At 43.0% G+C, this 15,441-nt stretch overlaps 2 protein-coding genes across 4 annotated transcripts; both read right to left on the bottom strand.

Moving 5' to 3' along the window:
- Positions 1-203: 203 nt before the first annotated feature.
- LOC130528797 (E3 ubiquitin-protein ligase RNF14-like) lies at positions 204-3,989 on the bottom strand. Of its 3 annotated transcripts, none has more exons than XM_057038503.1 (8): positions 3,685-3,989; positions 3,367-3,497; positions 2,603-3,253; positions 2,412-2,490; positions 2,089-2,301; positions 1,735-1,907; positions 1,537-1,655; positions 204-692 (listed from the first exon to the last, which is right to left on the bottom strand). In XM_057038503.1, exons 1-8 carry the CDS (start codon positions 3,965-3,967, stop codon positions 488-490), a joined length of 1,854 nt encoding a protein of 617 aa, XP_056894483.1. In that variant the 5' UTR covers positions 3,968-3,989; the 3' UTR covers positions 204-487. The 3 variants fall into 3 exon arrangements, with proteins under 3 accessions (XP_056894483.1, XP_056894484.1, XP_056894486.1); XM_057038504.1 differs by having other exon boundaries at positions 2,421-2,490; XM_057038506.1 differs by lacking the exon at positions 204-692 and having other exon boundaries at positions 799-1,655.
- Positions 3,990-4,360: 371 nt separating this feature from the next.
- LOC130528906 (ankyrin repeat and MYND domain-containing protein 1-like) lies at positions 4,361-14,979 on the bottom strand. The gene is made up of 33 exons (XM_057038730.1): positions 14,846-14,979; positions 14,235-14,284; positions 14,019-14,100; positions 13,849-13,925; positions 13,634-13,706; positions 13,393-13,493; positions 13,124-13,269; positions 12,930-13,023; positions 12,623-12,747; positions 12,397-12,495; positions 12,260-12,317; positions 12,106-12,171; positions 11,787-11,867; positions 11,353-11,488; positions 11,169-11,275; positions 10,977-11,075; positions 10,142-10,227; positions 9,954-10,017; positions 8,181-8,300; positions 7,753-7,899; positions 7,500-7,668; positions 7,179-7,458; positions 6,889-7,105; positions 6,578-6,739; positions 6,392-6,495; positions 6,068-6,305; positions 5,846-5,986; positions 5,672-5,773; positions 5,459-5,566; positions 5,269-5,391; positions 4,982-5,080; positions 4,569-4,869; positions 4,361-4,461 (listed from the first exon to the last, which is right to left on the bottom strand). The coding sequence occupies exons 1-33, from the start codon at positions 14,889-14,891 to the stop codon at positions 4,376-4,378; spliced, it is 3,987 nt and encodes a 1,328-aa protein (XP_056894710.1). The 5' UTR covers positions 14,892-14,979; the 3' UTR covers positions 4,361-4,375.
- Between the last annotated feature and the right edge of the window lie 462 nt (positions 14,980-15,441).

Genomic DNA, 15,441 nt, shown 5'->3' with positions numbered 1-15,441 from the left:
CATGCACAATAACCCAATTTCCCCTGCGCCAGTAGGGAGGCTCTTCTCATTGATATTCAGACCACCTCTGATAGGTGCCGCTGGTGTGTTGATGCCTGCCAGCAGGAGCAGATTGCATATGAATCTGGTTTGCTGGACTTCTGCAGGTTCACTGTCAACACAAGCATGAGTTTCATTTTGTATCAAATTGAAAAGTGCACGAGTTGAACCACAACGATGTATTTAATATTTTTGCTGCGCTGCAGTTATTTTAAGACTTGAGCAATAATATCAGAAAGCAATAAATCTGGGTTGGAGACCACAGCTTTCCACCTTCTGGCTTGACATTAAGAATACTGGCCCATCCTCGGCTATATTAACTTTGAAATAAGTCTTCAAAAATTCTTTTGACATGCATTTGTACTTTGTAATTGCTTACTTTCTAAAAAGTGTATATCTAGCCCCTCAACTAGTCCTCCGGGCCTTGCCCTATCTAGAGGACTGTAGTTCAGGAAGACAAACAGTGTTTTAGCATTGCTGAACCCTGTGGGACAATGACTTTTCCTGGAAGAGATACAAGGACATTTAAATACAGAAAGAACCAGCAACAGAAACACGAGTATATTTGGCGTCGTGCACAAGACAGCTGGAGATTCTTGATCGTCTCGGGTGGCCTGAGGACATGTGAGAGTGTGCTTTGTTCTATATCACTTCTGTTACGGCAGAAGAGCGGAGAAAGCAGGAGAGGAAAATATTTTAAAAACAGGAAGTCTGTGAGAAGGTGTAAAACTCCTTCAGACTCAAGGCTGTACACTGGAGTTAAATGACACCGACATAAAAAGAGTCGGTCCAGTTTATTAAAAACCTGAGTTTTGTAATGTCACATAACTTATCTCTTGATAACAGAGGCTGGACTGAGATTAATGTAAACATAAAAAATTCCCATAACAAATGGGGAAAAAAACAGTAGAGAAGATTTTAAGTGCATAGTGCAATTGCAATTAAATAAAATATTTCATAAATTCATAGTGAATTTACAATTGGAAGCAACCTAAATAAAGTTAAAAAGATGTCTCTGCTGAAGCTACAATGATAACTTGACACCTGATCAGGCACCTGAGAAGGAAACAACAATAATATTCATATGCAGTATGAGGTGTGTCTAAGAATAATAGAATACCACAGTTTTACTAGAGCTGTAAGAGGCAGTTTTAAAGACCATGTGATGATTTGAACAGTTAGTTCATTCAGAAACATTTATGATAAATGATAAAAGAGTTCCCCAATCAGCATAGTAGATTAAGCACTGATTGCATCCATACTGGAATAATAAAACTAAGTTTTGGTGGATTGATATCGTGACGGTCTCCGTAGAGCTGCGTGACAGTAGCGCCCTCTAGCGGTCATGGCGGAATTTTTTTAGGCAAGAGCGAAGACTTGAGATGAGATGTTGAAAAATGGAGTTTTCTGTGCATTTTAAGCATTAAGTAGACTAAATTCTGTCCTTGAGGAGTGGCTTCAGATATATGACAGATGGAATTAGTGGATTACCAGTACCTGGAGCAGGTACCGTTCTCAAAGTGATTATTTGTCCTTTCTGTCAGTTTGGTGAGGCAGACCCAACAGAAGTTGCGAAAACAGCGGCAACAGGTCATCACGTTGCATCCGCCATTCTTCTACAAAATAAAACACAACAATTAACTTTGACGCAAAAAAAATCCTCATTACAAGATGTGATTATCAGAAAATCAATACCTCTATTCTTGAGAAGCAGTAGGGGCAGTACTTGGTGTTGACTGCCACCCAGCTCTCACTCAGGAAACCTTCCAATTTTAAGGTCATCACAGAACGGCCGTATCGGCTCTCCAGGAGGCGTTTTCTCTCCTTACCCCCACCGATATAGTCCTCCCACAGAGCAACCAACCCCTCTGAGAGACACAACAGCACACACCTCACAGCTTCTTGTGAAAGAACTGATCCAACTCATCAATCAGATCAATCTTTGACAACAAAGCCCGACATGAAGAGATGCTTCTCATCTTACACATTTAGCGTTCCAAGCAGTCGAAGACCACGCAGACACAATTGCAATATAAAACACTTGTGTACCTTTTGACTTCGGCAGCGGTAATTTCCCTTCCTCCGATTCATTTTCTGCATTTGAACCCAAGGAGGTTTCGGGGCGACAACTGCCGGCGCCGTGGTACGTCTTCCTGCAGGCGACGCAGAAGGCGAAGCCGCACACGGAGCACATTGCTGCGTTGCTGGATTTCTCCCGGATGACGGCAGAACCGCAGTCACGCCGGGGACAGTACACCACATCTAAGAGGAAGCGCACATGGGCGGCGAAACAATAAACAACCGGCAGCTCAGCATTCACCTACACGAGGCATTGATGGACCTTCAGGGTAACAAGGGTGCGGAGTACATACCAGACATACGCTCCAGAGTATTCTGAAGCAGGAGACGATCATAACGTCCAAACAGTTCTTCTCCCACCAGGGTCCGCACCTGTCAAAGAACAATTGTCACCAATCAGCGTCTTACTATATACATTTATAGAAATGAATGAGCCGTCCAGAATTCTAAAGTTCTGACCGATAATGAAGAGAGAGGCCCGTACCTGTGCAGGTGTTGGAGCAGAGGAGCAATCTGCCTGGGGACAAGTGACGCCGCGAACGTTCCCCTCTGTGATCAGCACCTTGCAGAACTCCGAGAGACAGCCCCGGCAGAAGATATGGCCGCACTCGGGCAACTTCACGGAGTCCGAGCCGAGGTAGCCCGAAAAACACACGCCGCAGTCAAAGACGGTTGATGCAAAGCGCTTCTGCTGCTGGGTCGCATCGTTGATCAGAATCTGGGACACAAGTCTTTGTGATGGAGACAGAAAAGGAGGAGAGATGGATTGGTCGTCCTCCTGGGAGTTAGAGTTGCCAGGGCTTTTGGATAGGGATGCATTTTCAGCTCTTGGTTCTGATGGTGCAGATGCAGAGAGGTCAGATGGGGCAGACACATCCCCCTCACAGTGACCCGATAGATTACAGCTCACGTTATGAGAAGTCCCCGCGTCTGGGGCGGGGTGATTATCTGGCTGTTGATTTGCAGCATGGCAACAGTTCTTGCTTGTGTGATCATCAGAGGGAAGCTCCAGCAGATTCTCAATGTCCAGGAACCTGAGAGCATCTTCTTTAAGAAACTGCACCCAGGTGAAGAGCACCACAGTGCCTCTGGTGGCCTGGTAGATATCAATAAGCTGGGCTCCCAACACAGAGATCTGTGGGAGGAGACGGCAAATAGACTGATGTAATCTCTGTTGATCCTCTGCAACAATAGCACTCTCTCTATCTCCATTCGTGAGTGTCACAGGTAATAAAGGTCCAGAATTACCTGAGTGTGAGACAGCCAACTGCAGGTGAGAGTGAAGGAGGGGGGGGAGGAGGAGGGGTAATCCTCAGGTAGGTCAAAGTTCAGGAGCAGAGGAGGAAGGAACGATATCTCATACTGACACAACAGTTCACCTGAAGAAAAAAAACAACATTTAATCCAAGTCTCAGGCTATCTTTTCCATAATTTGGACGTTCAGCATTGAATATTGCTTGTAATAAAGTGCTTTGAAATGAAGTCATTGGAAATCAGAGTCTAACTCTACCATCGGTTTGTTTTTCACAAACAAGAAAAGATTCCTGAGCTTTATTTTCAATTTACCTTCTTTCGTGGCCACAGTGAAACCCGCAGGAACGTCCACACACACTCGGATTTCTCCGCCAAACTTCGGCTCATTCCGGCCGAACTCCTGCGGACTGAAGATACTCTGAAGCGCGAGCAGTTCGTCTTCCTGCTCCTCAAAGTCGGAACTCATAACTTGGACCCGAATCACACAGAAGTTGAACTCCCTCTGATTACAGGTCCGAGGCAGCTGGTTTAAAAAGACAATTCCGGTCTGTTCCGTGTGGAATCGCCTGTGAATGTCCGTCCCTTCCTGACTCATCTGCGAGTGACGCAAGGCTCGAAAACAGCAGTGACGTCACGTGTGCAGGTCGATAAAGTCCCTTCTCAGTCACATAAAGCATATTTTATATCAATATTCATTAATAATCGGACTTTCAAATCCAAATAACACGATTGTAACCATTCAAAAAGCAGTTAAATAAATTTTCCAGTTAAATAAATCACTGGAAAACACTGGCTGGGAAAATAAAAGTTAAAAGGAACTTATTGTCGTCATTCAACATGGACTCATTCAACTGTGAACGCACACGTGTTTTCAGTGGAACTTTAATGTCAGTGTTCAAGTAATAAAATGGACATTCTTTAGAAAAAGAAAAAGGGGAGAAATGTTTAACGTTGGGTACAGCTGTGTTTAGCTCGTCTTATTTACGGATAATTCCGGAGCCGTTTAGTTGAAGGTGTAGTTTTCTCTTGGATCGCCTTGGATGACTGTTGATGTTTCCAGGCCATTCTGGGAAAGACCAACAGCTGCCACTAGATTGAGAAAAAAAACACACACTCATGAATAAGAGCATTAAATGGAGGGTGTATTAAAAAGCCAACCAGTTATTTTATAATCTGATAGTTTTAGTGAGCAGTACCACAGTCCCGTGTTCCAGCTTTCACCCTGAAGCACTCTTTCTTGTGTATTGCATCCCATGCCTTCAGTCTGCAGGGCCTGGAGCAGTACAGCACCTTGTAGCAGCGGTAACACGGGGTCAGCGTCACCGACACAGATCGGCCACAGTAGTAGCAGAACTTTGGAAATGCTTTCCCAAAACCAGAATGAGCGGCCGCCCTCATCTGATCTCTCATCATGCACAGCAGCCGACACCTTGCTCGGAATATGTCCTGCTCCTGGGCGCTCAGATGGTTGAAGGGTGTGCAGGTGATGTGCAAATCCTAAATAATCCCAAAGTATCAAGCAATCGATGCTGCATGTTGGTTAAACTGACGACACAGAACACACAGCTACTACAACAAAGTCCAGCAGAAGAAGCATTTGACACTTTACCTGGTTGAAGGAGTAGTATGCGTAGTCCATTGCCGTTCCCACACCATCCACCATAACTGGCATCAGGATGTCAGCACCAGCTTTAACCAACATTTCCATCTATAGTGAAGACACAAGCAGGAGGAAACATTCACCTGGAGGCTGCACCAACCTGACACCTGAAGGGCAGGACAGACATCCAGTGATATCTCTATATCACAATTTTTTTCGAATGGAATGACGGATGCAATCCAGTTTCGATCTGCCTGTCACGGGTTGGCCAACAGTTTATATGCACATGCACGTACCAGCTTTTCTTTATTGCCATTTAAAGTGTAGTGGATGTTAGCGAAGGCACAGAGAGCGCTGCCCACACTGGGGCCCAGAGGGAGGTTGGGATCTGCTCCTCCATTTAACAGCGCTTCCACTGCCTGGACATGGAAAACACAGATCAAACAGGTTTTGTATGATTGTGTGTGTGTGTGGGGGGGGGAATACCAGAATATTCCCAGTTGCTATAGCCAAGGAAAGTGGGGAGTGGCCGCTCCACAGGAGGTTTGCGTTGGCTCGATGGGAAAGCAGGAGGGCTACGATCTTACTAGCGTTCTGCAAGAACGAATGCATTTCATTTGTGTCATTGTTATGTAGCTCTATTGTTATGTAGCTCCTTAACAATAATGACATGAAAGCCTGCGTAGCCGGTGTGCTGACCAGGTGGTCGCGGTCTCTCTGGCAGGCCACGTGCAGAGCTGTGCGTCCACCTTCTTTGAGCGTTGCACTCTCACTTGTGCTCTTTTGGCCTTTCATGAAAACCTGAGGCCATTAAAAGAAGTTCTTATATATAATGTTAAGTACATGTTTTAAAAGTCTCAACTGACGTCAGACCTTATCTAGTTCAAAGATCTCATCGTGGTCGTTTGCCCGTGCGTCTGGGTCTTGGACCGTGTGGAGCAGCATCTCTGTGATTTCAGGACCTGCGGGACCTGGCAGTGCTGCAGCCACGTGCAGCGGATACAGGCCTTTTCTCTACCAAAGGTTTTTTTTTCTTTAATTAGCTGGAAACAAATATTCCTGATCTTAGATTAAAGTTAAAAATTGAAGTCTTGCCTCAGGAGAAAGAGGGATGTCAGTGCGGGCCCCCAGCAGCAGCAGCCTCTTAATGCCCTCGCCATCACATGCCAGGATGGCTAAAAAGAGGACAGGCATGGGGATCCTGGACATGTTGGGGTCTGCTCCCCGTTTCACCAACAGCTCCAGGGTGTTTAAATAATCCTTCCTCTTCTCTTTTCTTGACTCCTGGACAACTTGCTTTTCAGAGGCCAGAGACGATATTTCTCTGGATGTCCTGCAGAAACAAAATGAGGGACTCGAACACGAGCGTCATAATACTCAAGATAATGATCAGTTTCTTCATTTTTAAACAGTCCATACGGGTCAGACGGGGGACTCTGGCTGCTCAGGGCCACTTCACACGTGGAGGGATCCACCTGGCTGATATCGGGACTATTTTCATCTTTAGAAAGGGACTCCAAAACCTGATGATAAGAAATCTACTTCAAACAAAAATGTTTTGTGTGCTGCAAACTGTAGGAAAAATGGCACGAGGTAAAATCTAACCTGAGTGTTGTTTGGTGGTTTAGTGAAAGCAGCATGTAGACAATGAAAGGGGTAATAGAGCACATGGCAGACAGCCAGCGCCGACATGCCCTCACTGTTCAGCTTGTCGATGTCGGCCCCCACGTCTAACAACAGCTGGAGCACATCATGATGGCGGTTTACCTGACGGGTGCACAAAACCATGCACGGCAGTCAGAAAGAGACAGCGTGCCACCTGACACCAGCTGTCCGGGATCCGCACCAAACCACAGCATCAACGGAAGCAACAATCACATCTTATTCAAATCCTAAGTCCTTGAAACCGCCGTTACCGTGGCAACAATCAGCGCAGTGTTTCCTCGTGAATCTGCCACATCAGGGTGGACCAGTCCGGCACGGATGATCTTTGACACAGTCTGGAGATCACCACGGGCGGCGTGCCGGATCAGCTGCTCTGAGATGACTTCCAAAGGTCCTTTAGGACCAAAGTCCTTCCTGTTCGGAGCCAAAACAGCTCCGACATCCCAGCTCAATTTCTCAGCCGCAAGTCTGTGAAAAATAAAAAATAAAATCAATTTCCACTATTGCTAACAGGCAGCTGAGTGTTCGATATTTATCTGACCTGTGTTTGTGTATGTGAGCCTCCACACGGGCCTGCAGGGTCAGGCTGAAGGCCGGGTCTCGCTCGCCCTGGTAATGATCCGCCTCCCACAGATCACCAAAAAACACTTGATCCAAGTCTCTTCTCTGGGCGGGGATTAGAAGTGAGAGATCGCCATCTGCTGAGGATCTCTCAATGCCAGGGGGGACAAAAGAATAATCTAAAAGCCGATCTCTGCCCAAATCCCCCTGAGTGGAGAATGAATTCACTCTGTTGTAAGTCAACTTGTGGTTTTTAGCGGCTCTTTACCACGAGGGCCGTCCTGTACCTGAATTGGGGCACCGGGGTCCATGTAGGCAGCATATTCAGGAAAGTTCTCCAGGGTGAAGCTTTCTTCCGCTGCATCACAGAGCTTGTGCAAATATTTCCCGACCCAAAGACCCACATCCATTTGGCCGTTTGGATATGTCATGATGCCAGGACCAAACCTGTGGTCGAGGTGGTACAACCCCTGAGAGGGGAGAGTTTTGTGATTTGTTAACTTTTACAAATTGACTTTAAAAAAATGCCTGCCACAAATCCAACGACCTCTTACCTGAAAGCTGGTGCCATCGGGGAAGAGTTGATGTCCGTATCCTTCCCTCCTGTTGAGGTAGAACTTACCTGTAAATTTGTGGCCTGAGGGCCAGAAGTAAAGACCTTCACCGTGACAGTAGTCTTTGTAGAAACGCCCCTCGTAGTACTGTAATGTTCAATTAAAATATGTTTAAGTTGCGAAACGTTGCCGCAAAAACAAGTGTTCTGAAAATCCCTCCTTTGGTTTTTCAGTTACCTCCAGCGTTAAATACTATTTTAATCCAGATCCATTTAAACAGGTGACCCAACTCATTGGCTAGAAATATAAAAACTCATATAATGCACGAGGGGGAAAAAATAATGGGACTTTGAAACTTAGTATTTTAAGTGTCTTACCTAATATGTAAACATTTTCTAAAATTACCAGGGAAAACTCTTGGCTCTAACCTCTCCAGTCTTCCAGGAATATTTTCCTTTTCCATGTTTCAATCCACTCATAAATTCCCCCTCATATATGGATCCGTCATCCCATTCCTCAATATCATATCCTGGTGGTCTCTCCTCATCCTCCTGAGAGGCCATGGTTTTCATTTCTGGGGCGTCTGAAACGTCAAAGTTTGTAAAATGGGATTAAGTGATTCAATGGGTGTCAGAAAGGATGGGCTTTATGGTCTTTAGATGTGTTTAGGTATCATATGGAATTCATACAATTGTCTACAGAGTCCCATCCATCATAAGCGAGGCTTGAGAAGTGTTCTTCACTTAGCATTTTTTCTTTTTTTTTGTCAAAATGTCATCATTCTAATTATAGTTTACACCAATTGTTTTATGCTTCAGGCTTCAGAACGAGGATGCCAGTCAGGACCCATCAATGAGTTTGTCTTTAAACTGGTAACTGACAGCAGGATTTGTTCACAACGCTCTGATCTTGGACAATGGTCCAGTTTATTTTGAATTCTTTCTATAGCTGCTGACTGGTTAAAGTTAATCGATACCAGTCATATAAATGTCACGGTTTAAAATCAAAGGTCAAGCGTCAAATCCCCTTTGATCCGCTATTTTTTATAGAGACTGTGCAGTTGAAACACCCGGATGCTAGGGGGCGCTGTTGCGCTGTGCTTAAGGTATCCTCAAGCGTGTGAAGAGAGTGACGCTGTTGTGCAACGCCTGTTCTGTCCCTGCTTCGTCATTGTCATTGGAGGACATCACTCTTTGATCTCTAGAATCGTTTGATCTTTATTAAGGTCAGGCTCCTCTGTTTCCATTTTTGACCACAGGTCACCTTATCATCATGTGTTTTAGAGTAACAAAGTTGTTTTCTCTGCAAACTTTACATATCTTTCAATGTGGCGCATGTGTGTGTATGGCGAGTCAAGTAGTCAAATTATTTCCTTACAAATATATATACATTTTGGCAATTTAAAATGAAAAATGCAATTATAGCTCAAATATTTGAACCACTTCATCCATTTATTTGTCCATCGTTCATTTCCAGAAAGAAAAATGTAAATTCATTGTTAAAAACACTTCAAAACACAGTACATCAAGCGTCTATAAACTTGACAGTAGCGCTTGGAAATGTAAAGTAGGAGGACCGGTGCTTACATACACTATATACAATAACTTTTTGCCAAGGTACGGTAATTCTGTCTTAAAGTTTACTAGGGATGTAAAATTAAGACAACAATCAATATCTTCCTTTAAGGCAAATACAAATGGTCAAATTAGAAATGTTCCAGATTTTAGTATTGGTATAAACTCATATTTTTAAGACCAAAAGCATTTGTCCTTATCACTACTTTACACAGACCGCAGGGTTGAAAGAGGATTATAATCTAAAGATAAGTGTAAGGCAAGTTCCCTTCAGGTTTCCTGATTTGAGACGTGGGATGGCGGTGAAAGTCTGCCGTGGTTTGAGAGGAGCATCAGGCATTGCTCCTTTCCTCTAATGTGAATGTCTCCATGGGGCCTTTGCTCAGAGCCTTGATGTCATTCAGAAGGCTGGTCGGGGTCAAAATGTGTGAAGACCCTAGATCAAAACATCAGAAGTGACATAAATCATTCCTTGCAGGCTCCAAGAGGTCGAGCACATCAGAGACACGATGACGTGACCGAGTTAATCAGTTATTCGATCTCACCGATGATGACCTCACAGGATTTTACGGCCTGGTTGACCTCATAAGCAGAGCGCATCTCAGAGAAGCAGATCCCCCCAAGAACAAAGATGATGAGGCGGGAACCTGACCGGCGTTCATCCTGGGTTGTTTTGCTTTTCTGTCGAGCGCTGTAGAGGACAGGACGAGACATCTATTTAATACAAGAATGTCCGTATCTCAGAAGGAAGGCGACCTCACCATACCCCGCTCATCACCACTTTTAACTGAATTTTAGGAGGGAACCTAGTGTACCTGACGGCGCCTGAACCGTTCCAGGCTGCAGGACACTCCGACTGGTGCGGCCAGTCTTTAGCGTCTAATTTGTTCTCCACAGCATCCTGAGGGGGAAACCTTATTACTTTATGTGTTCGAAACCCCAATAAAAGGAAATGTCAATCTCATTTGTAAGATAGGTGTGTGCGTTCAATTCCACTGCAATGAAAATAATGGTGTTACTCAGTGGTCACCATACTACAAAAGGGCTTGTGTTGCTGAATCACTAGACTCACACCAGCAGGAAAACCTCACAATGAAACAATAAATCGTCATTGTCGTCTGTGCCATGACTTATTTTGCGCCGAATGCCTCAACAAGGCAGCGTGTGACAGAGACGTGACCTTTGTTTAGGCTCAAAACTGCATCTCACCTAACCATTGTAACCACTTTACGCGTTTAATGTACATAAAAAGACATGAGAGGATGAATAGAGAGGGTTGTCACCTGACAGAGGGCCCTCTGTAGGGTTCAATGCATGAAGCATTATTGCTATTTATACATGCTAAAATGATCTTCTAAACAAAAGCATACGCAACATAACCATAAATGTAACATGACCACCGTAAATGACCTGAATCGGATGACACCCCTTTGTTGTGTTTTTACACTTCTTTCTTTACAGTGACCTAGATTGATCTTAGTGATTGCTAAAGGAAACAATATGTTGTGCTGCTGCTGAAACTTTTGTCTTGTGCACAGAATAAAATCCAATTTTAAAGCAGTGAATGTGATTCTTACAGTAAGGGTATATACACTGAATCATCCCAGGTGGATACGTTGCGGAATACATTAGGTGCTCACACTCACTCACCTCCATTACATCCTTTATGACTGGTGTCCATCTGGAAAGATTGTACGTTTCGTCCTGGGAACGATCCCTTCGACTCGATTTGCGTGAGAAGAAACTCGGCTATGAAGAACAAAAGCAACGTTGAGCCAGATCAGCAGTAAAATATGTGACAAAGAAATGAAAAGGAGCACATCAACAGTTAAGGTCACATACTGCTGTGATGATTGGGACTCCCAGTTCTTTCCAGTTGAGGATGAACTCTCGCTCATCTTCAATCTTCACGTGCTGGATGAGTTTGCTCAAGTTCTCATCTGTTGTTCCTGTTCAGTGAAAATTTAAACAGCTTTATTATTATTACTGTAAATGAATAATATGTTGAAAGGAGTATGCTGCGTACCTCCAAGGCTGAAAATGTAGAGCAGCACAGCTCTGATCTTGTCTTGGGTGCTGTAGGGGTGGAGCAGCACAGGCAGCAAGGTCCTCATGGGATCCTTCACCTTTTGACCGTCCACATCTGAGCCCACTGCCAGGTCCTGCACGGAGACACAGTTTTAGATGATTTAAAGGGAAACTTGGTTAACAGAATCACCAGTATGGGGTGGTGGGTGCTCCGTCTGTCAGGGACTGGGCAGAGAGGTGGAGGGTGGAGAACCTGGCTGTGGACCAAAATTGCAATGATGTGCTTTAGCATTCTCAGGACTCCTGTCTGGGGAATCCTACTCCCTCTGTCAACTCTCCCTCAATGCTTGTGCATGCCTGCTCGCTTGCTACTGTTACGCATATGGTTAACTCAGACTGTGTTAAACATGTAAACACTTGATAGAAGCAGACCTGTTCAGCTTTGCAGAGTTTCTCCACATTATTGGAGAAACATCGCATGCAGTCCTCAGCCAGCTGCAGATGGGCCGTTTTCTAGAATTCAGATAAAAACAAAATGGTCAAATCTGATTGTTTCTTTATTTGTTTTTGCACCACATCTGATTATATTAGTATTACAACCAAGACCTATAGTAACTGGTTGGAAACAAATATATTTAGTAGCAACAATGACTCATTTGTGTTTTAATATATTGCATCTAAATGGACATTTTAGGGTTCATGACTGCCAGATGTCCTTCAAAAGCAATTTATTCCTAAAGTCTCCACATACCTCAGTCAGCTGTTTACGGATTGAGGGCATCTTTTTCATCATTTGGGCCAAATTGCGAATTGTTATCTGAAATTAAAACAATATTGTCTAAATGACATCATTAAAGAGCAAAATACTGAGCATAAATTTGACAGTAGAATTCAAAGCACTGCACCTTCTCATCTGGCTGCTTTTTGCTTGCCGATATTTCTTTGACCATCTTGGGAATTTGTCTGACAGTAGAAAAAGGTTACAATTTGGTTAAAAGAGAATAAATGTAACCACTCTAATCTTCAGATGTTGCATACTTACTCTGAAACCTCAGCAATGTGCTTATGCCTCAGTTTAACCCAGAGCATGTCATCTTCATTCAGAATAGCCTGCTTCTCCAAGCCATCTTTAGACTTATACCTGATTTAAAAAAACAAAACAATGTACAGCTGGAAATATACTAGCTACATTGAAAAAAGCATCCCTGGTAGACAAATATATATAACCATACAACACACTGCATGGATTGTATGAAAGATGACTCTACTTGTAGGTGTCATTCTGGATATCGATGAGGTCGTAAGCCATGGCCTGGTAGGTCAGCTCATGCAGGAGTGGACTGACTGGGTCAAAACCTCTCTCCAATATCAGCAGTTGTGCCTGCGTCTTTCCCTTGAGACAGAAAGTTACAAATTAAATCTCTGGGTATAATTATTATGCTTCAGGAAAAGGTGGGAGTTTTGTATCTTTGTTTGCTGCCCATTGTTGGTTTGTATAAAGGAAATGCCCAAAAAGCTCTCATGTTCCTATCATCTCCTGGAGGCTGTTTCGTTTCTCAAGCTCAGTGATCTCACCTTTTTTGTCCCACTGTCATCGAGCTCATAGTGCCTTGCCAGCTTTTTGTCCACTAGTTCCGCAAAGATCTTTGTATTCTCCATATTGCTCTCTCTAGTTGGGACACAAAGTAGTCAAAATAATTATCACAATCAAATGAATCTCACATTACCCTGATTCGAGACATTGGTCAGAAAATGCCATCTAGGCTTACTTCTTGTATCTGACCCCTGGGTACTCGTCCAGTGTTGCACAAAGTGTAACAAGTTGGTCTGCCAGTTCCTCCAGTGTCTTCTGTTTGTCTTGACTCTTGGGACTGTAAATGCTTTTGAAAGCTCCTGGGTTATCACACGAGAACACCTAAATTTAACGACGTTAAACAACAAAAACACAGTTTCAGTCAAAAATGCATATTACTACAGGAGCCGTCAAAAAAAGAAAGAAATAGCACATGAAAAGCTGGTCCTTCACATAAGTACTCACTTGTGCCTCTAGTGGCATGAAATTCATGTTTATTTCCTTGCAGACACGGATGTATTTTGAACAGCACAACTTCATATTGTTGAAAAGGTCATCAGGACAATCTGTGAGACCAAAATGCTTTTAAATAGCCTGTCATTTTAAAAAGAAAATTATACCAAAAAAAACTCCATTTGATTAAGATGGGCACAAGTTAGTTATTTTGCTTGTATCAATAGAAAGAAGTCATCTATAAGCTACTTACAGTCAGTGAAATAAACATAGGCCGCTTTATATTTCGGGTTGGTCTTGAAGTCAGCAATAAAGGACTCCACACACTGGAACAAAATAAAATGTGTCACTAATTTACATAAAATACTTCCTGATAACAACAAAGATTAAACATCAATACCAAAATCATCTGTTTGTATAACGTGGCTTCTTTATGAAAATGCTTTATATAGATTTCATCTTATAAACCTTAGCAGTTGGGGACATGAAGTAAATGGCCTTCATTTCGGGTACAGGTTCTCTGCTTTTGAACAAGTCTTCCACAACTAGAAACAAAGAATGTTTTAGTAGATCAGTACATCATCCATATGAATGTTTTTTCACGTCCTTCCACTAAAAATATTGAGTGTTTCTTGTACTTGTTATTTTCTCTGCCATTAGATCGGACATTTTGCAGCATGATGACAGAAGCTTGGTGGTAAAGGGGTCCAGAATCATTATCTGTCAGAAAATAAATCAGCAGCTGTCATTCGGTAACCCAGTACAAAGTTAACTGAACAGAGGCATGTTATGAATGGTAATCTTTTCATGCAACTAGATAGACTCAGCATTTACCCAATAATAGGTTAACCTACCTTCCATACTTCTGATTTGCTGCAGTCTGCAATAATTGTGTCTTTTATTTCTGCGTGAGACACAAAACATGTTTTTGACGATCAGGACAGAAAAGAAAATACTCAGTAACCAGGGTTGCCATCCTTGGTAACAGTTGCCATGTCCTTGGACATCAGGCAAACCTGGGACAAACTCAACATTTAACTCAATAAATGTGTAAAAAGATGTTGAGGTCCGGGCCAGATAGTTAAAGCTTCTCTAAAACCTAAAGTGATTTGCTAATGTTCGCCAGATGACTTTAGGTGTGGCAACAGGAGGCTGTGACCTCGCTACAAACTATTTTCCAAAATCGCCTTTTTTATAAAGTTGTGACAAAAACAACGCAACGAACAAGACTGTAGCCAGTCTACTATAAGTCCTGTTCGACTGGTCATCCCTCAAATTCTCCCAGATCAAAGTTTTGAACTTCCGTTCACGAACAAAACAATAAGCAGAAGAATCACATCCTATTCGATTCATGGTGTAAATTAAATAGCTGATAAAGCTGAAACGCAGTTGTTAGTCACAAAACCAAGCACTGTCGTACTGCTTAAAATGGACGTTTAGCCGTGTCAAACTGGAGTAAACTTACTTTTCCAAACTACTTTTCTTAGTCCGTAGTCTGTGACTGCTGCCATCTTGTCTATTTTCCCTTCGTTCTGCGCCTCTTCCGGTTCCCCCGGGCTGTGACGACATTTACGTCATCAACTATGCGACAGCGCGCCGACTTGTGTTTATTTTCTTTGCAAATAGAGGTTTGATAGAAGTGATTTTACAAGCACAAAAACATCTTTCAAATCCTTTAAAAAATACACCTGTTCCGAGCTGGTTGCTTATAGCCTACGATTCCAGTAAGAGAATCAAGGTGCTTGGAGACAGAGTTGATCTAGTGGGGTTTTATGTTTTATTTAGAGCTTTATGGTTGAGCAGGATGATCGAGACATCACCCCCCCCCCCCTTTCCCCCCCAGTCTCGATATTGAGAAATAATGTCCTCATTGTAAAATAATAAAATAATTTAGAGATAAATTTTATTTACATTTTTCGAGTTCCAATTTCTTTGTAGCCCTTTGTGGTTGAAGCATATCCTTTTTTTATTTTTATTAAAGGAAACACAATTTTAACTTCTAACATTCTAACATAATTCTAATTCTAACATAATAATTATGGTTTGTTAAAATTTCAAACC

The sequence above is a fragment of the Takifugu flavidus genome, chromosome 7 (genome assembly GCF_003711565.1).
Source record: "Takifugu flavidus isolate HTHZ2018 chromosome 7, ASM371156v2, whole genome shotgun sequence".
Classification (NCBI taxonomy): Eukaryota; Metazoa; Chordata; class Actinopteri; order Tetraodontiformes; family Tetraodontidae; genus Takifugu; species Takifugu flavidus.
Note: the sequence above shows the minus strand (reverse complement) of the source record. Positions and strands in the feature narration are given on the sequence as shown.